Source organism: Xyrauchen texanus, chromosome 39 (genome assembly GCF_025860055.1).
Source record: "Xyrauchen texanus isolate HMW12.3.18 chromosome 39, RBS_HiC_50CHRs, whole genome shotgun sequence".
NCBI lineage: Eukaryota > Metazoa > Chordata > Actinopteri > Cypriniformes > Catostomidae > Xyrauchen > Xyrauchen texanus.
This window is the reverse complement of record NC_068314.1, coordinates 28,956,341-28,975,345: the sequence shown is the minus strand read 5'-3', so window position 1 is coordinate 28,975,345 and position 19,005 is coordinate 28,956,341. Positions and strand designations below refer to the sequence as shown.

Genomic DNA, 19,005 nt, shown 5'->3' with positions numbered 1-19,005 from the left:
TAATAATCCAAATTTATATATAGAGGAGTGTTTGCACAGAAAAAAGACTATAGCTGAGTTTTCATCTACATATTTTTATACAAAGTAAGGGATAAAAAAAATTCACATTTTCACAAATTGTTTAGCCTGAAAAACAACGTAAGTTTTTGCATGAACACACATGCCACTGTGAACAAGGTTGTCTAATTGCACTCAAGAATGCACAAAGGATGCCAATATTTTTACTCAAATGTGACTTAGGCCCAATTTACACCTTATCTGGATAATATCTGGATATACTGTACTTTAGCCAGATTGCATTTACAACTTGCAGTCAAATGTGTATCCACTGTGAAAGAGATCCTATCAAAGTTATGAGAACTCTACTAAGGCGTACCCCTCCTCCTTCCCGGATTTCGGCACCAGTGTAAAACAGTCAATGGAAAGGAGGAGGCGAGAACTGGCTTGACAATATAAATAATAGTTTTAATGACAAACTTAAAAGACAAACACACACATGACGGACATGTCCGTAAACGATCTCTCTCTCCCGCACAATCCTCCGCAGTCAGCCTTTATCCCTCTCGGAGGCTTGATTAGTTTGATAAGGGACCGGGTGTGTATGATCACGACCCAGCCCAGCCCTCCGCCCTGCCACAAGGTGGTACTACAAGCTTGCATTTCTCAGGAATCTTCCATATTATGGTCAGAGGGCATTGCGATTAATGGCGTTCATTTTTTGAACGTGTTATTTTTAGTCAAATGAATCGCACTGAATTAGCGCGTTAAATCGACAGCCCTAGTCTGGATAACAAAAATGCATTTTCATTTAGCATCTTTGAATGTGGTCCACATCCGTCTTTGACCATTTCCTAATGTGTTTTCAGTGATGTGTCTTGGGAGCATTTACATCTGTCATTAAATGTAATCAAGTGCTATCCAGTTGTGATCCAATCACCTAAAATGCATGTTATTGCATGGTGTAAATGAGGTCTTTAATTTCAGGGTGTTTCTTATTACAACCTACTGTATGCCTTCACAAGTCTTGGAATATGGAGACTATGTCGAATTGAATCATTTTATGATTCTTTTGAGAACTTTCTAAAGCTCTAATGTGAGATACTCTCCACTACCATTTTATTGAAAAGACGGACTGAAATATTCATAAAAAATTTACATTTTGTGTTAAGCATGAGAGAAAATGGCTTTCGAACAACATGAGGGTGAGTAAACTATGAAATAATTTTTATTTTTGCACAAACTATTTCTTTAATTGAAATCCTCAAGATTGAGGGCTGTTTTAAAAGGGTGAATAAATAAGTGAATAAATGTTAATCAGTCCCTTTTCCACTATGTGTCCAGCTTTTAAATACGTTTCAGCATGGATAAATACACACTGAGTCAGAGGCTGCAGAACACAGTCAGCAAACTAAGCAACTTCACCTCAATTATGGCCTCAGGAGTTCAGAGGTTCTCTGGCATGCTTCACACTGTGCAATATCATCCATCTGCTTTATACAACCAAGCATATTAAATCCTTCACACAAGCTATTTTGCCAGCACAGAAACAAAGGGTTCCTCAGTATTATTGGGAACAGCACAATCTGGGTGACATCTTTTCCCCACAAACCTAGTTGCTTTCTCAAATTAAAAACAAAAACTGTCTAATCCAGAATAACAGGAGAAATCCACAGAGGTACATTTAATGAGGACAGCTTTAGATGGCTGTCTAAAGTGAGAGGTGTGGGGGGGGGGGGCTCTATATCACTGCAGCAGTGAAGAAATAGGGACCTTTAATCCTGTCCAAAGTGGACACATGACAAGAGATATTGCAGTAATGGCCATTATGTACAAAAATGTGTATGTGTATTTTCTTTTTCAGGGTTCCGATGCTGTTTCGCCAGTGCATTTCCATGACCTTTTCAGTCATTTGTGATTACTGGAAAAGAATAAGATTTACATTTGTATGTCAGGTAATCCTTGGAATTAATTGATTTTACTTTTTTGTGAATAAATGTCTCAAATAGTGCGCAGCATTGCCCACCCACTTTTTCAGTCCATCTTGGTTCCACATATTTCCCAGTCATTTTTTCCTAAAGGGGGTTACAAGATTCGTCATTTAAGAGTTCTAAGATTTTTAAAAAAATGTAATCACAACATTACAACCGTTGATTTGAAGCAAAATATTATTTGAAAATCAGTCCCAAAAAAAAAAGGTACAGGAATGTGAACTTAATACCATTAGGGCCTTTCCCACTGGTGGTACTAAAGCCCGTTTGAAGTACTATTCCCTGGGACTAGTGCTTTTTGTGCTTTCGCACCAAAAGAACAATAGTTCCTCGAAGCCGTTTTAGGGGACATTTTTAGCTCCTACTCTGGGGTAGATACTTACTCTGGGCATATAGGGACTGTGGGAGGTGTTGCAGCCCGTGATTGGTCAAAAACCTGCATTGAGAAAGGAGAGGAGCTACATAGCCACCAATAGTAAACAACTAGCAGCTAGCCTGCAACTTAAATTATTCAAAGAGAATCACACATTTAACATGTGTGTATGTGTGTGAGTGACTTCATGGGGAGACATGATCTGAGTTTTCATCGCATCTGTACTGAGTGACTATAAAGAAAATAATGTGATTTCTGGATTACTACATTGACTTTTTCCTAGGATGACAGTTTTATAAATAATCAGATGTTTATCGAGAATGGTATGTTGATCACTAAATCATCATTAAATCTAGTTTACATGAGAGAAGTATTGCGTGCCTGAGACTGCATGGTTAACTTGCATCAAGATGTCTTTTTTAAGTCAATGAGTGAGTATTTCAGTACATTAATTTACTGTATGTTGAGTCATAAAAGCCTTTATTCATGCGTGGCACATGCGCCCTGATTTAAACTGTAACCTAGACACAGGCTGCATCAGAAAACTGGAAAATGCTGCCTTCGGAGGCTGTATAAGCATGGATGAAGGTAGGATGAATAAGGTTCCCTTTAAACTGTTCAGAGAGTTCCATTCATCCAAAAACACTGTTATTTAAACCATTAACTGATTAGGCAGCTGCCTACATTTTCCGATGCAGCCAAAGTTAGTATAAAAAAGCCCTAAACAAACAAAAGTGTAGCTTCGATCCCGGCAACCTCCAGCGGTTTTGTGGATTATGTTGTTGTTGGTATTGAAAAGTGCAAATAACATATATATATATATATATATATATATATATATATATATATATATATATATATATATATATATATATATATATATATATGTATATATTAGAGTAATAATAATGGTCGATCCTAGATGACATCAATACGGTGGGTACTTTGTGAGTGCGAAAGCAACAGGGGAAAATGTGTTTTGTTCCTTGTAAGACTTCTCATCTAGAAAGTTACTAAGGGAATTGTAACAGGAATGTAGGTGGGAATGGGCCTATTAATGAGGAAAAGAATTACAATCCCATGAAGCATTGCAAATGGTCTAATCAAATAAAAAAAACATGACAATATACAAAACTATAAAAATATATTTGTATTGTTTATTACATGTTTATTATATTTGTATAGATTACTGCAAAATATTCAGATTTATACAAATAAGTAGGTAGTTTGAGAGTTGATTACACCAGTCACTGTGCATCAAGGGAGAGGGCAGTCACAGTCTGGGCTCTTTTGTCACACTTTGGTGCAATTCTCTGATTAGGGGATTTTCCAGCTCAGGATTACAGGTACTGTAGTTTTTACAGTGGGCTAAAGCACATAACTGTTAATCAGAAGTTCGCTGGTTCGATCCCCACAGCCACCACCATTGTGTCCTTGAGCAAGGCACTTAACTCCAGGTTGCTCCTGGAGAAATGTCCCTGTAATAAGTGCACTGTAAGTCGCTTTGGATAAAAGCATCTGCCAAATGCATAAATGTAAATACAACATGGACTGATGGCTTCAGCAGAACCATATACCATTTATTTACAACCTCGGTGCACACGACAGGTCTGTCATTAAAGATATAATTTATTGCTAAAAATCAATTCTCCGTTGGAAAAAAATATTGGGAACTTTTGGAACCCGATAGTGGCCCTCTAGATGAAAACATTTTTTTCTTCTCCATTGAGGAAGACCAGTTTTTGTCCCATAGGACATTATTAGCTAGTTATATTGGCAACCTAATGAATCACACAGGCATAAACCTACAAATGTTAACAAATGTTATCACGCTGGCTTGCTTGTTTTACTATTCACAAACACACACAAAAAGCAATATTTAAATATTATAGTCTATTATGTATTATTTCCAATATTTTCTGCTTTAACTAGAAAAAATATAAATGTAGTGTAATATAGACATTTTCATGAATTTTCTATGACGTAAGACTTTTCTAGGCTTGGAGATTTTAAAGGTGCACTCAGTAATTTTTCCCCCATTAAAGAGTTTTACACCTAAAGAAATTAATTGTCATTTTGAAACATATGTATAAAATCATGACCACTCACATGAGATGTGGTCATATCAGCAACCTTCTAAAAGCTGTTTTATTCTACATGGGGCAGGGGTGCCCTCATGGGAGCTGGCATTTTAGAATCAAATGACCAGCTGAATACCGCTCACTTAATTTCAGTAACCATCTTGTTATTGGACACTTTCATTCTAGAATTAAATTAATCATGGCTGATTGTGAATGGTGAATTTCTACAAAAGCATCTGTAACTGAAAACTATTGATTTTGAATGATTCTGCATCCACATCACTAGGTGTATGTCCAAGATGATACGGGGAAAAAAACAGTTACTGAGTGCACCTTTAAACCATGACTGTATGAACCCTGCTTCTATTTAATTTTTCTTTGGGTCAACTGAAAACAAATACACACCCAACAATTTTGGATTGTTAATCTAAAAATGTTTTTGCATGTGTGTGTTTTTTGATGGGCTCCTCAGATTTACATTGAATAACATGCTGTTAATTAAATTGTTCTTTAGAGGGAGTTCCAGATTCAGAAACTCAGCAGGCATACCGCCAAAAACAACCAACTTACGGTTTCTTTTTTCTTACATCATAATGACATTGTATTTACAATATCGCAACATACAATTAAATGCTTCCAGAGACATTTTCTTTGCTGCATGAATTTGTAAAGTCCCCAATATACTTTATGCAAAATTGAAGAAAGAACAGATATGACATAATATCAAACAAAATCAGTTTTTGAGTTCGCTGCGGTTGTTCGAAACTTTAAAGAAAACAGTTAAACACCGTACTGCCATTGATCAACTTTATTGGTGGGGTGACACAGTGTTCCCACCTACTACAGTGTGCCATCCTCTTTTTCCGTTTGATTTGTTCACTCAGTTGAGATCAGTCCTGGACTGTAGAGTGCAAACTTTACTACATCTGTACGATCGTTTGTGCTGAGACATTTTCCAAGAACATGTCATGTTTTGCTTTTTTACATTCAGTCCACAAATTGTGATCACGTACAATACAGTGTGATAGCGTTAGCGCCATGAATGAAGAATGTAAACATTACATAAACATTATAAAAATTACACATTATCAACTGCATATACAGTTCTGTATATTACTTTAAATCATCATCAAGTGGTTAAAAAATACTTATTTTACTAATCTTGTGTTACTTTTATTCATAGACTGAGGGATGTAGTTATTGATAACACATCTTAATGTCACATTAGTTAATGTTACATGTAGTCTTAACAAGAGAAGGTATCACATTTAAATGCTTTTTTAAGGCCATAACCAAAGGCATGGATGGTGTCCAAATGTTTGTCGTTGCTCGACTGTTTCAACCTTCTTTCTACAACCCCAATTCCAAAAATGTTGGGACCGTATGGATTTGAAAAAAAGCTAAAGAAAACTAAAAAATATTATTTGTAAATTCTATTCACCTTGAGCAATATTGAAAGGACTACAACACTTTTATGTTTTTTTTTTATATATATTTGAAAAAATCAGAAGATTGCAACAGGCTCCAAAAAATTTGGGACAGTCAAGTTTTACCCCTATGTATCACCTTTCTTAACAACATTTATTAATGGTTATGGTTCTTCTGGTTGATGGGGGTGGGGGGGTTTAGCAACTTATACAGCTGCTCCCATTTGCCAGGGTGATCGCATCATTGGTGGTGTATGTGTGACTCCAGTGTTCATTCTGGCAAGTCTTCAAATTTTGGCTTTAACATCTCTTGCCAATGCTAAATTTATTTTCCTCTGTACATGTCTGCCATGATTTTTCATTTTCCCCTGGCTAAACAAATAGCCACGCCACAAACCCTCACTATAGTTTGAGCTAGAAAGGGATGGGTGGAGCTGAAAAAGCCGCTCAAAATATAAACATCAGCATTTTGGTAGTGCCTGGGAGGCTCAGTGTTTATACTTTTTTGGGAGCTAAACTTACGAATGGCTTACTTATAGCTGTCAATGAACAATAAACTGGGACAGTAGACATCAAAACAGTTACAAACTTCACCTTTAAATTTAGCAAACATAACATTTCTCCCATTCATTCATTGTACATTGGGTCTTCAGTGCTTAAATGCTTAATAAGTGTTATTAGAAGAAATGGTGCCCTCTTATTCAATTCATAATGCGCCACACATTCTCAGTTCGAGACAGGTCAGGACTGCAGGCTGGCCAATTTACAACACACAGTCTCTGTTTATGCAACCATACAGTATATGTTTTGGCGTTGTCCTGTTGGAAAATGCAGGGACATCCCTGGAAAAGACGGCATATACATGGCAGCATCTGTTGCTCTAAAATTTGTAAATATCTTTCTGCATTAATGGTGTGCTCACAGATGTGCAAGTTACCCATGCCATGGGCATTGACCCACCTCATAACATAACAGACACTGGCTTTTGGACCTGACGCTGATAACAGCTTGGATGCTCCTTTTTCTCTTTTGCCCGGAGAGCACAACAGCTGTTTCTTCCAAAAACTGCTTGAAATGTGGACTCGTCCACAAACATGATTCCACTGTTCTGCTTTCCATCTCAGATGAGACCCAGAGAACTTGCCGCTGAACAGTGTTGATGTATGGCTTCTGCTTTGCATAGTAAAGCCCCAATTGCATCTGTGGATGCAGCGACAAATTGTGTTGACTGGCAATGATTTACCAAAGTATTCCAGAGCCCATGTCATGATATCCGTTACAGACAAATGATGGTTTTAAGGCAGTGACTTCTAAGGGATCGGAGATCACGTGCATTCAGCCGTGGTTTTCTAGCAGGACAATGCCAAAACATATACTGCCCAGATTACAAGTGCATGGCAGCAGAGAGTGCGGGTGCTAGATTAGCCTGCCTGCAATACAGATCTGAGTCCAATTGAGAATGTGTGGCGCATTATGAAGTGCAAAATAGGGCAGCGAATGCCCCGTACAATTGAGCAGCTGAAGACATGCATAATGGATGAATGGAGAAAAATTCTGCTTGCTAAACTTAACAAATTGGTGTCTTCAGTGCTTAAATGCTTAATAAGTGTTATTAGAAGAAATGGTGATTTTACACAGTGGTAAACACTTGACTGTTCCAAATATTTTAGAGCATGTTGCAATCATCTGATTTGAAATGATTGTATACTTTCAAAAAAGAAAATCACAATTTATTCACAAGGTAAAACATCAAACAATGTGGGTGAATATATTTGACAAATAACATTTTTCAAACTGTCCCAACTTTTTCTGAATTGGGGTTGCAGCTCAGAGTGAAGAAAGAAGAAGAACTTTGCTGTGAGTTTATCAGAGCCTTTACTACCCAATGCCTTTTTCCACCCCCTTTTGATTGACATGATTTAAATCTGATTATTGTCTGTTTTAGAACATTCAACCAATGTCCAATAGGTAAAAATAAATGAATAAATAAAAATAATAATAATTATCTGCAGATACAAATGCATGGCTCTACAGGCCTACCATTAAATAACAATGTTTAAATAGACTAGACAGATTTATAATTATTTACATAGGTATAGTATTAAAATAAGAAATATGAACAATGCTAACAAGAACGAGACTAAAAAAATTAAAATGTTATGTGTAAAAGTGCGTACAACCCTCTCCATTACGCATCTAGGAGTCTGCTGAGAGGCACTTGACAGTCTCTAACAGACTGAAATTTGCTTTTGTCAGGAATCAGCAGTGATGCAGAGAATAAGAGAGGCTCCAGACCCAAGCGCAGAGTTGCAAAAGACAGGAATTTATTGATACATAAATAAATAATAAACAAACCAAAACTCCAACTATGAGGGAAACAAATATAAACAACCCCAATGGGGAAAAAGGCAATCCAGGCTGGAGCAGGGGAAACTGGTTGCAGGACCGACTGGACATGAACATGAACCAACCAACAGGAACCAACAGACAAAAACGACTGGATAACACGGGATATAATTAATACACAAGACGAACTGGCACATTGGTTACATGACACATGGGGAGACTAAAGTAGGGAAGGACATCAAACATATTATTGCAGGGCAGGTGTAACAAATGAACTAATAACGGGAAAACAAGGAGGCGGGTTATGATGTAGGTGAGACTCGCTACGAAATTATGTCACGGTCCTGTCAGACAAAAACAGCTGACAGTTTTAAGTATTTGATGAGATGTGATCCTCAGGGAATATTTCTGCCATCCTGGGAGGCTTCAGCCAGCTCTCCTGAGAGACACACTGTCTGAACCACATCTACCTTGTTTTTGAATCTACATGGACTTCTATTCAGTCTGTCTGTCTGCTCTCGTTCTCTCCAGCTCTCTTTCACCATTTATCATTTATTGTTTCTAATTAAACATGCACTTTAAAGTCAAATATAAAATTCACACAAATGTAAGGCAGTCTTCAGATTTTAGATGTCTTCCTGGCCGCTGAAGAAATTTACAGTACTTCAGGCCTTTCATTCTCATCAACTTCCTTTGAACGTGTAATACTACAAGATGCACCATTCAGGGGCTAATGACTCCCACGAGAAATCCCGACCAGCCAACCTTTAGCTATATATTTTTATTATTTAAGTCTACATTTACTTTTCCTTGTACTGTAGATAGCACAAACACACATAAGCAACATCCAATTCCAGCAGAACTCTGTGAGGCAAATTCACTTAACAGTTGGGCCACTTTTGTGCATTATTTCATGTGAAAACCTGTGTAAACCTTATTCACTAACAAACCACAATCTAGTTTAAACTAACTAGTTTAACTAACTATCAGTGCTGAAATAGCGCTGTTCAGTCCTGCCAAAGTGTGTCAGATCACGGTGGTCTGCTGCATCCTCCGCTAAATAGCACACAGAATCGGCCCTTGAAATTTAAATAGTGCATGCAAATTGTGTGCAACAGCAACTTCATTTTGTGAAACGGGCACTGAACCGGTGCAGACAGCGTGCACAAATAACCAGGGTTTTTGCCAGACGCAATTCATCCTTAGTAAATTCACCCATGTATCTATACCGCACCCTTGACACATTATACATAGTGTATGTAACACATTACATTGCTCAAAAGAAGAACAAAAAAAAACTTAAAAAGCTATAGAGGGAAGTAAAAAAGAAAGAAAAAAAGAACAGGAGGAAGACTATACAGTTCAAAAATTATAAATATGAGTCCATCCTTTCCATGAAAAGTAGAACAAGCTGTCGGGCTAAAAGGATAACTAAAGTTATTATTTCGTTACCTGTATATATGTATATATGTATATTATTTTACAAAATAAATTTGCCAATCAAGGTTTTCCACAGACCACATTTCTTCATCCATGACTACTTTAAATACCTGACAATGGTGGTCTAAAATAAACAAGAGATACAGACAGTGAGTGACACCTTGAGCAGCTCTATTTTATAAATAGCAGGGGTCCACAATAACATGACACTTAAAGAGCATCACACAAACACACTCACGCGCGCACACACACGCACACAGACTGGTGAAGAGACAGTGACACACTACGAGGTATTAAGAAGTCAGCAAGGTAATGTTCTTACTCATTAGGACTGGTAACATTTTAGCTACCTTTACAGAGTCAGGGACCTTTCAGAAAAAGAAAAAATACCTGGCATGCAACACTATTCTCTGAATGTCTGATGGCTATTCACATCACAACAAGAGACATCTTGCTTACAATTATAATACAGTTATAATATATATTTAAAATCAGATCCAATGCATTAAACGTTTGAGTTTTGTGGCTTTCTGTCCATGTTTGATAGCTTTGAGGTCATCTATATGCTAGTATACTGTTAAAAGTTATCAAATTACCTTTCAGCAGATAAAATATGCATTTAAAATGTTTCTCTACTAAATATACAGTATTAATGATGCACTGAAATCATTTAAACAGGTTTTATATTTCAATCAACAAACAACAAATAAATTTAGTAAACAAGAGAATAGCAAATGCAGTATAATACAAATAATAATTATTATTATTTGTGTGGTTACATCATTATTATTATTATTAATATTATTAACTTACACATTTAAATGATCAAAATATGTTTGTTGGGTGACTAAACTACACAACATGTTATTACATGGCTCTCTGAAATTCTTGATTCTGGTCACTCATCCTGAAACTCCAGCTTCTTTCATGTCTCACGCTCTCACGCTCTCTCCTACAAACACAACTGGTGCCTTCCGCCATGTTTTCACACAAATAAAAACAACAATAACAATGTTGCATTCTGCGCCCATGCGTCAGACTCATGCTGGGAGTCTGTGTACAGCATTTACCGTGAGTACAAATCACGATAATCACGCACGGTTTTAATGATAATTAAATGCGACACAGTAATACTAACCGTCGGGGAATTTTATCATGGTTTACTGTGAAACCAGTAACCTTTTCATCCCTAGTAACGTAGCTTGTCGAATCAAGTCTTTAAAAGATTTTTGGGTACTATCACCCAATCAGTACTGTAGCATTGAACAAATTCCCTCATTACAGATGTATTTTTAATCAGCGTTTAAAATACATAAATACAATATAAGTTGATATTTAAGCAATACGAAACTGGATACAAGATCAAAGAATGATTCTAAATTTGTATATTGACTAGACTTGTATAGAAGATACAAGTGTGATTCTCATTTTTTATATTTACTAGACTTCTGTTGGCTGGCTGCTAGCCAGAAGTGAGTCATATTGTACACGCAAACGCAGAAGACACTTTAGCAACCTACACTGAATGTTGAAGGGCAAAAGTACTTGGTGCATAATCAATGCTGTTTATTTGTCAGAAGCTGGAAAAAATCTGTGGGAGAGGTATTAGAGCAAAAGGGATCCCTTTTGGACCAGAGCCTCAGAGATAAATAATTTAAAGGTGTAAGTAATGACAAAACCTATGGGGTTGTTTGTTGGCATGAATTGACAATGTCTTGGCATTAGGTTCTCTGCAGTTCCAGGTGGTCAGGACTCAATGTATATCTTCACAGAATGGTGTACAGCATGTTCCAAGATTCATTAGCCTTAAAGGGATCACATCACACATTTTAATTGTTACACTTTTTTTCCCTAAGGAACACCAAATAAACACTGTTGATGTGTAAATGTGGACAGTCATATGTCAATGTTTCAGGTTTCTGACAATGAGCCATGTTTGCAGCTCAATAGATGTTCCTTTTGAACTGGGGATGAAGTGTTTGGTTCTGAAAGTACTGTATGTTGTCCCATAAATTAGTTTTTATCTCAAAACATCAAATAAAATGTGAACCCTCATGATACGATCTCTTTATAAATCTCAATGATTATTAAAAGTTAGTAGAAGTTTATCGCAACACAGCTTATACTCTACAGTAGAACCCTCCAGCACCCATGGAAATATTTTAAGAACGTGCAAACATAAAATTCTAAACTGGAAGAATCAATTTAATGAAAATTTGATCAAATACTGTACATGCATCTACCTTCCATGAAGATTTTGAGCTGTCCATCCTGTCCACAACATCACCGTCTGTTCGTCCATCTTTTCTTTGTCTCAACATAACCACCTAACAATAAAAAAAAACACAATCCACATTTACAAATCCATGTTTTACGTGTTAAACTAACCCACAGCACAAAATAAACCGTGGCATAACACATAATTGCTGTTTACAAATCTAAGCAGAGGCAGTGATGTGCTTCTCATCCTTATTTATTTATTTTTTTCAATTGCACATTATGGAAATATATTTTTTGTGATAGTGGCCTTTCTTGTGTTTCTTTTAATAGCATTTGAGCGCTTTTCCCCTAGTCATAAGACTGGGTAGGGAGTCTTGAGGGAGATATGATTATACAAACTAACCATTTTGAGGAATTAACTTATCACTGCTAAAAAGCCACATGTTATTAAGGTATTAATGAAACACTGGTAGGCCATTTGCATTTGAATCCTCACATATCAGGACCAATGAATGTGAGAATTGGAAGAAGACAATTAAGATATGTACATGCTCATTTGCATGTCACTATTTGGATGAAGGAATCTGATTTAAATATCTGCAAGGGTCTCTTAATAACAGTTCTCGCAAGTGTTTGAGGAGGTTGGCAAAACATAGAAGAGTTTCAGACACCAGGAAATAGAAAAAGTTTTGAGGTAATAGTTTTTATTAAGTAGTCTATGTGATGTATAGTTCTGGAGATCAGGGCCCGTTTTCACAAAAAATCTTAAGGCTAAAAGTAGCTCCTAGATTTAGAAGTCCTTAGATGGACTTCTAAGCTGTCGTGGGTTTAGGAGATACTTTAAGTGTTAAAATGCTTCATGAATTATACCTACTGTTAGATGAAAATTGTACAAGTCCTAAAATTAGAAGTGACACGGCCCTAACATTTAAGAGTTGCTCCCAATTTTAAGTAAGTAAACTCTCCTCCTCCTAGATACGAGATGTATCTAGTATGGGAGCAGGCCTCGCCAGCCACGGCCTTTTCTCTCTAAGTTTTCTCTCATCAGAGTATTAGACTCGGCTGGGGCCTTTAAATGCTCATAAAATGCACCGGGGAAGGCATTCTTTTCCTTTCCTTTCAGGGGGAAAAGACCCTGCGGAGACAGGAGTGTGTGTGTGTGGGGGGGGGGGGGGCATGTGGCAAATACGTCACATGGGCTCAAGGTTGGAATATAAATCACACAAGGTTATCGAGGGTTACACGAGTGTACTGGGTCCGACCATGAATTACTCCGCTGAATTTGTGAGTCAGAGAGCTACGAGGAAGGACATCCAGGGTTCATGGATCGTGAACACGCATGGGAGAGAAGAGTGCATGGCTTCACCTCGTGGAGGGGAAAGCCGCTATATGCAAGCAGTCCCCCCGGCCAGCTGCCCCGCATTACGAACCTTACCTGTTCGCACCTGAACGAACGCGGGATGAAACCGGCTCAACCCGGAGATTGTAAAATCTCGAAGGTATTGGGTGTTGCCAAGCCCGCTGCTCTGCAGATGTCCGCTAGAGAGGTGCCATTGGCCAGTGCCTACGAGAATGCCAGACTCCCTGTAGAGTGTGCTCGCATTACCCAAAGGGGCGGGCACAGCCTGGGCCTGTTAAGCAAACATGATGGCGTTCAAGACCCGGTGGGCAAGCCTCTGTTTGGGGACAGCGTTCCCTTTCCGCTGTCCACCAAAGCAGGCAAAGAGCTGCTCTGAGCATTTAGAGCTGTGCGTGTGATCCAAATAGATGCGCAAAGAATGCAACGGACACAGCAACGATAAGGCTGGGTCTGCCTCCTCCCAGGGCAGCTTTGATTGCAGGCTCACCACGTTCTCACTAAGGGGCGTGGAAATCTTGGGCAGATAGCTCGGTCGGGGTCTCAGGATCATGTGAGAGTCTTCTGGACCAAACTCCAGGCACGTTTCGCTGATAGAGAATGCTTGCAGGTCCCCGGCCCTCTTGATGGAAGTGATTGTGGCAAGGAGGGCGGTCTTTCATGAGACTGCCTTTAACTCGTCTGATTCTAGGGCTCGAAAGGGGCTCTCCAAAGGACCACGGAGAGGTCCCATGAGGGAAAAGGCAGGGACTAGGAACCTGATGATCAAGTCGTGCTTAGAATAGAATAGAATCCTTTATTTTGGTCACACATTATACACACAGTTTTTTGCATATATACAGTGAAATTTATTAGTTTTCACATATCCCAGCTAAGCTGGGGTCAGAGTGCAGGGTCAGCCATGATACGGCGCCCCTGGAGCAGATAGGGTTAAGGGCCTTGCTCAAGGGCCCAACAGTGGCATCTTGTTGGTGCTGGGGCTTGAACCCCCGACCTTCTGGTCAGTAACCCTGAGCCTCAACCACTGAGCCACCACTGCCCCTAAAATCAACCACTGCTTACCTAAAAACTTACCATCTACTGCATCATGGTGGCTGATATAGTGGATACAAACACCTTCAAGGTGGGTGGGACAGCCGCCCACCCAGCCTCTCCTGCAGGAAGAAAATCACTGATCCGACTGCGCATCTCTGGGGTTCTTAGCGTCTGAAAGAACACCACTTAGTGAACACACGCCACTTCAGGGTATACAGCTGCCTTGAAGAAGGAGCCCCAGCCTGAGTGGTTGTGTTTGCCACTGCGGGCGGTAGACCACTTAAGTTTTCTGCCTCCCATCCATGGACCAGACGTGGAAAATCCAGAGGTTTGGGCATGGGTGCCAGATGGTGCCCAGTCCCTGATAAAGAAGATCCTACCACAAGAGAATTTGACAGGGAAGTGCTGTTGCGAGAAGTCTGGGTGGGCCAATACGGTGCCATGAGGGTGACTTGTTCCTTGTCCTCCCTGACCTTGCACAAGGTCTGTGCAAGTATGCTCACTGGGGGGAACACGCATTTGTGCAGCTTCCGGGTCCAGCTGTGTGCCAGCGTGTCTGTTCTGAGAGGAACTCCTGTCAGGGCATACCAGAGCGGACAGTGGGAGGATTCTCAGGAAGCAAACAGGTCTAGCTGTGCTTGCTGAATCGACTCCAAATCGGTTAGACCACCTGGAGGAGGAGTCTCCACTCTCCCCTGAGTTTCATAACGCATCAGCTGTGACGTTGAGGTGGCATCCTGAGTTGCCGCTGACTCCAGAGGAGGAGGTGACGGGCGAGTTGCAACATGCGATGAGAGCGTAAACTGTCTTGCCAGTTTATATAAGCCACTGTCGCCGTGTTGTCCGGACCAACACGTGCTTGCCTTGGATCAATGGCAATAGCCTCCACAGAGCGAGCTGTACCGGCAGCAACTCGAGGCAGTTGACATGCCAACACAGACGTGGTCCGGTCCAGTCCAGGAACCGGCGACTGCATGCCTGTTGCACACGGCGCCTCAGTTCTTGGCCCAAAGTGCATTTGAACAGACCTTGCATTCTTGCGGGCTGGAGTCTGCCGTAACCACAACACGCCTGGACACTTGCTGTAGGTGGGGTCGGTTTGGAGTGATGCTCCGACCTGAGGCTTACCTTGCTCTGCGCACCCGGCGTAAGGCAGGCCGATGGAGAGGGGCCTCTTGGGCCGTCCTCGAGACTCGTCACCACTGGCTGGCTTGGATTATGTGACAGAAGCGGAACCTAAATATCTTATGCAGTGTTGTTTCTAAAACAAAATAAATCAAACTGGTCTTGCGCTACTATCAAAGTCTTCCTAGAAAAAAAGAAATTAGGATCCAACATGAATTTTCTTGATAAAATGGTAAATAAAAAAATATGATGCGTGCCTGGTAACATGTGCATGTAAAATGGCTGGAAATAGCATTTTAGCTTAGCGTAAAGCTAACAATTTACATAAGGTTTATTTCTATTTGTTCTGCTCCAAACTTGCTCGTATGAATGTAACACATCATAAGAAAGTGTTTCACCGCTGTTCAAATGCACTTTGGATCGCATCATTTATATGTATAAATGTTTTTCATCTGAAAGGACTAAAGATTAAATTAAACAAATGACATTAAAACGCAAAGTAATCTCTTCAGTAATCAAAATATTTTTGGAATGCAACTGTATTCTAATTACCAATTTTTTAAATTGTAACTGTAGTGGAATACATATATTTTGTATTTTAAATATGTAATCCCATTACATGTACTCCATTACACAGTATAAAAGCTACCGCAGAAGAAAGGAATTTCTTTTATCTAAATAATTTTTCTGCAAGTCACACATTTACAGTGTTAACAGCTTCATTGTAATAGGAGCAATCCAATATTACTGGCCTTTTCGCTGAGGAAATAATTATGATATCTAAACTACGACACACTTTCATTGTCTCTCTCGCATAGATGGTCTGTATCAATAACAAGTCAAGTCAAGTCAAGTGGTTTTTATTGTCGTTTCAACCATATACAGTTAGTACAGTACACAGCAAAACGAGACAACGTTCCTCCAGGACCATGGTGCTACATAAAAACAACAAAGGACCAACATAGGACCACATGAGACTACACAACGAAATAAAATACCTATATAAACTACCTATATATACCTATATAAAGTGCACGTGCAAACATGTGCAAAAAGTACAGGACAGTACAACAAATTACTGACAATGAACAGGACAATAGACAGTGCAGCGCCGACCAGTACTCAGTAGTGCAAAAAGATGACAGTTTCTAAAATGTAAACATAACATACTATGAGATAATGTTCTATGCACATAGCAGTTACTGAGGTAGCAGACAGTTATAAAGTGACAGTTATTAAAGTGCAACTCAGGACACGTGTGTGTCAAACCAGTCTCTGAGTATTGAGAAGTCTGATGGCTTGGGGAAGAAGCTGTTACACAGTCTGGCCGTGAGGGCCCAGATGCTTCGGTACCTCTTGCCAGAGGGGAGGAGGGTAAAGAGTTTGTGTGAGGGGTGTGTGGGGTCGTCCACAATGCTGGTTGCTTTGTGGATACAGTGTTTTTTGTAAATGTCTTTGATGGAGGGAAGAGAGACCCCAATGATCTTCTCAGCTGTCCTCACTATCCTCTGCAGGGCTTTGGGTCCGAAACGGTGCAAGTCCCAAACCAGGCAGTGATGCAGCTGCTCAGGATGCTCTCAATAGTCCCTCTATAGAATGTAGTGAGGATGGGGGTTGGGAGATGTGCTTTCCTCAGCCTTCGAAGAAAGTAGAGACGCTGTTGGGCTTTCTTGGTGATAGAGCTGGTGTTGAGGGACCAGGTGAGGTTCTCCGCCAGGTGAACACCAAGGAATTTGGTGCTCTTGACGATCTCCACAGAGGAGCCGTCGATGTTCAGCTGAGTGTGTTCACCTTGTGCTCTCCTAAAGTCAACAACCATCTCTTTTGTTTTGTCGACATTCAGGGACAGGTTGTTGGCTCTACACCAGTTCGTCAGCCGCTGCACCTCCTCTCTGTATGCTGACTCGTCGTTCTTGCTGATGAGACCCACCACGGTCGTGTCATCGGCGAACTTGATGATGTGATTCGAGCTGTGCATTGCTGCACAGTCGTGAGTCAGCAGAGTGAACAGCAGTGGACTGAGCACACAGCCCTGGGGGCCCCAGTGCTCAGTGTGGTGGTGGTGGAGATGCTGTTCCCGATCCGGACTGACTGAGGTCTCCCAGTCAGGAAGTCCAGGATCCAGTTGCAGAGGGAGGTGTCCAGGCCCAGCAGGTTCAGCTTTCCAATCAGGTGCTGGGGAATGATTGTGTTGAATGCTGAGCTGAAATCTATGAACAGAATTCGAACGTATGAGTCCTTATTGTCTAGGTGGGTGAGGGCCAGATGGAGGGTTGTGGTGATGGCATCGTCCGTTGAACGGTTTGAACGATACGCAAACTGCAGTGGGTCTAGTGAGGGGGGCAGCTGGGTCTTAATCCAGCTGCCCCCCCCAAGTCTTGATTAGTCACTTTAGGTAAATTTTGATGTTCTTTGAGAAAATGTGTAAACTCAGGGTTTTATTTAAAGGAACCAGTAATGGTTTATTTTCAGATTGTGCACATATCTTGTTTGTTCTGTTTTAGCTAGGCTCTAAAAGAATGCGCCAGTCATTATGTTTTGACAGTTCTGGTCTATAAAAATGCTGCTGCTGGAAATGCTTCAGGGCAAGACATGCAAAGTAGCATTCTAATTGCTTTGTTATTGTTTACATCCTAGAAATGGTCGTAAAACACACACCTGGTATAACACATTCTGTATTAATGTGCCAAGTTCCTATGTTGCCTAGCAGCCGCAAACAGCCTAAAGTTAAAAAATGAACTATATAACATAGCAGACAAATGTTTTTATTGAACATAATTATTGATAATAAATGGAACTGCTCTTTAAACCAAAAAGTCACTGCATTACAGTAACTTCACCACAGGTAAGGGGTTTTTGGTACAATCCAAAGTCTAAAACATTTTATGTGAGAAAAGATGATTTGCCCCCCACATGAGGTTCTTTATGGAGCTCTATGGTGGTGACACTAGACAGTGTTGATGGTGCAATTGTATGCTTTAAGTCTTTAAAGCCTTACTGCAGTTACTGCAGGCAATTACTGCAAATAGCATCCCTAATGTATTCTCAGTGTAAATGAAAACTGAAACCCATGAATTAAAGGTGAAATGTGTCATTTCTGTGCAGTTACCAGACAGAATTGCAAAATAATCACTGTTTTCAAACAGGTTTGCCAATCTCTCCCCTTGTCTGCCATTGGACAATAAACAGATAGTCCTGCCTCAAACTCGAGCCATTGGTTGAGCCAATGTTGCTGTGATGGACTGGTCAGGAAGCTCAAATAAACAGAGCACTATTTTGACAGAGCCACAGATACACAGTGTTACACCTTTAGGTAAAATTAACTTACTTGCTTATAATTGTCTCTGCGCATTATGCTGGGATACGAGAAAGACATTTTTTACAGAAAAAAGCTATACGCTTCACCTTTAGGTATGAGCAGCATTAATAGTGATGCTAGCCTTAGCAAGCACCATAAATTACTAACTAGCTGAAGTAAGTTATATTGGAGAAAATAATACGCATCACCTTTAAGATGATCTAATTACAATATAATACAATATAAATCATATTCACTAATTTGTATTGGTTACTAAAACAGAATTCCATGAATAAAAGCTGTGAATAATTGCTT

The 19,005-nt window shown here is 39.8% G+C and overlaps 1 protein-coding gene across 9 annotated transcripts in view; it reads right to left on the bottom strand.

Moving 5' to 3' along the window:
* The window catches only part of ppfia4 (PTPRF interacting protein alpha 4), a 152,783-nt gene that overhangs the window by 45,473 nt on the left and 88,305 nt on the right, over nucleotides 1-19,005 (bottom strand). For all 9 annotated transcript variants that reach the window (XM_052111616.1, XM_052111620.1, XM_052111617.1 and 6 more), the window contains one exon: nucleotides 11,899-11,982. In XM_052111616.1, the coding sequence (XP_051967576.1) occupies nucleotides 11,899-11,982 (84 nt within the window). The remainder of the gene's footprint in view (nucleotides 1-11,898; nucleotides 11,983-19,005) is intronic.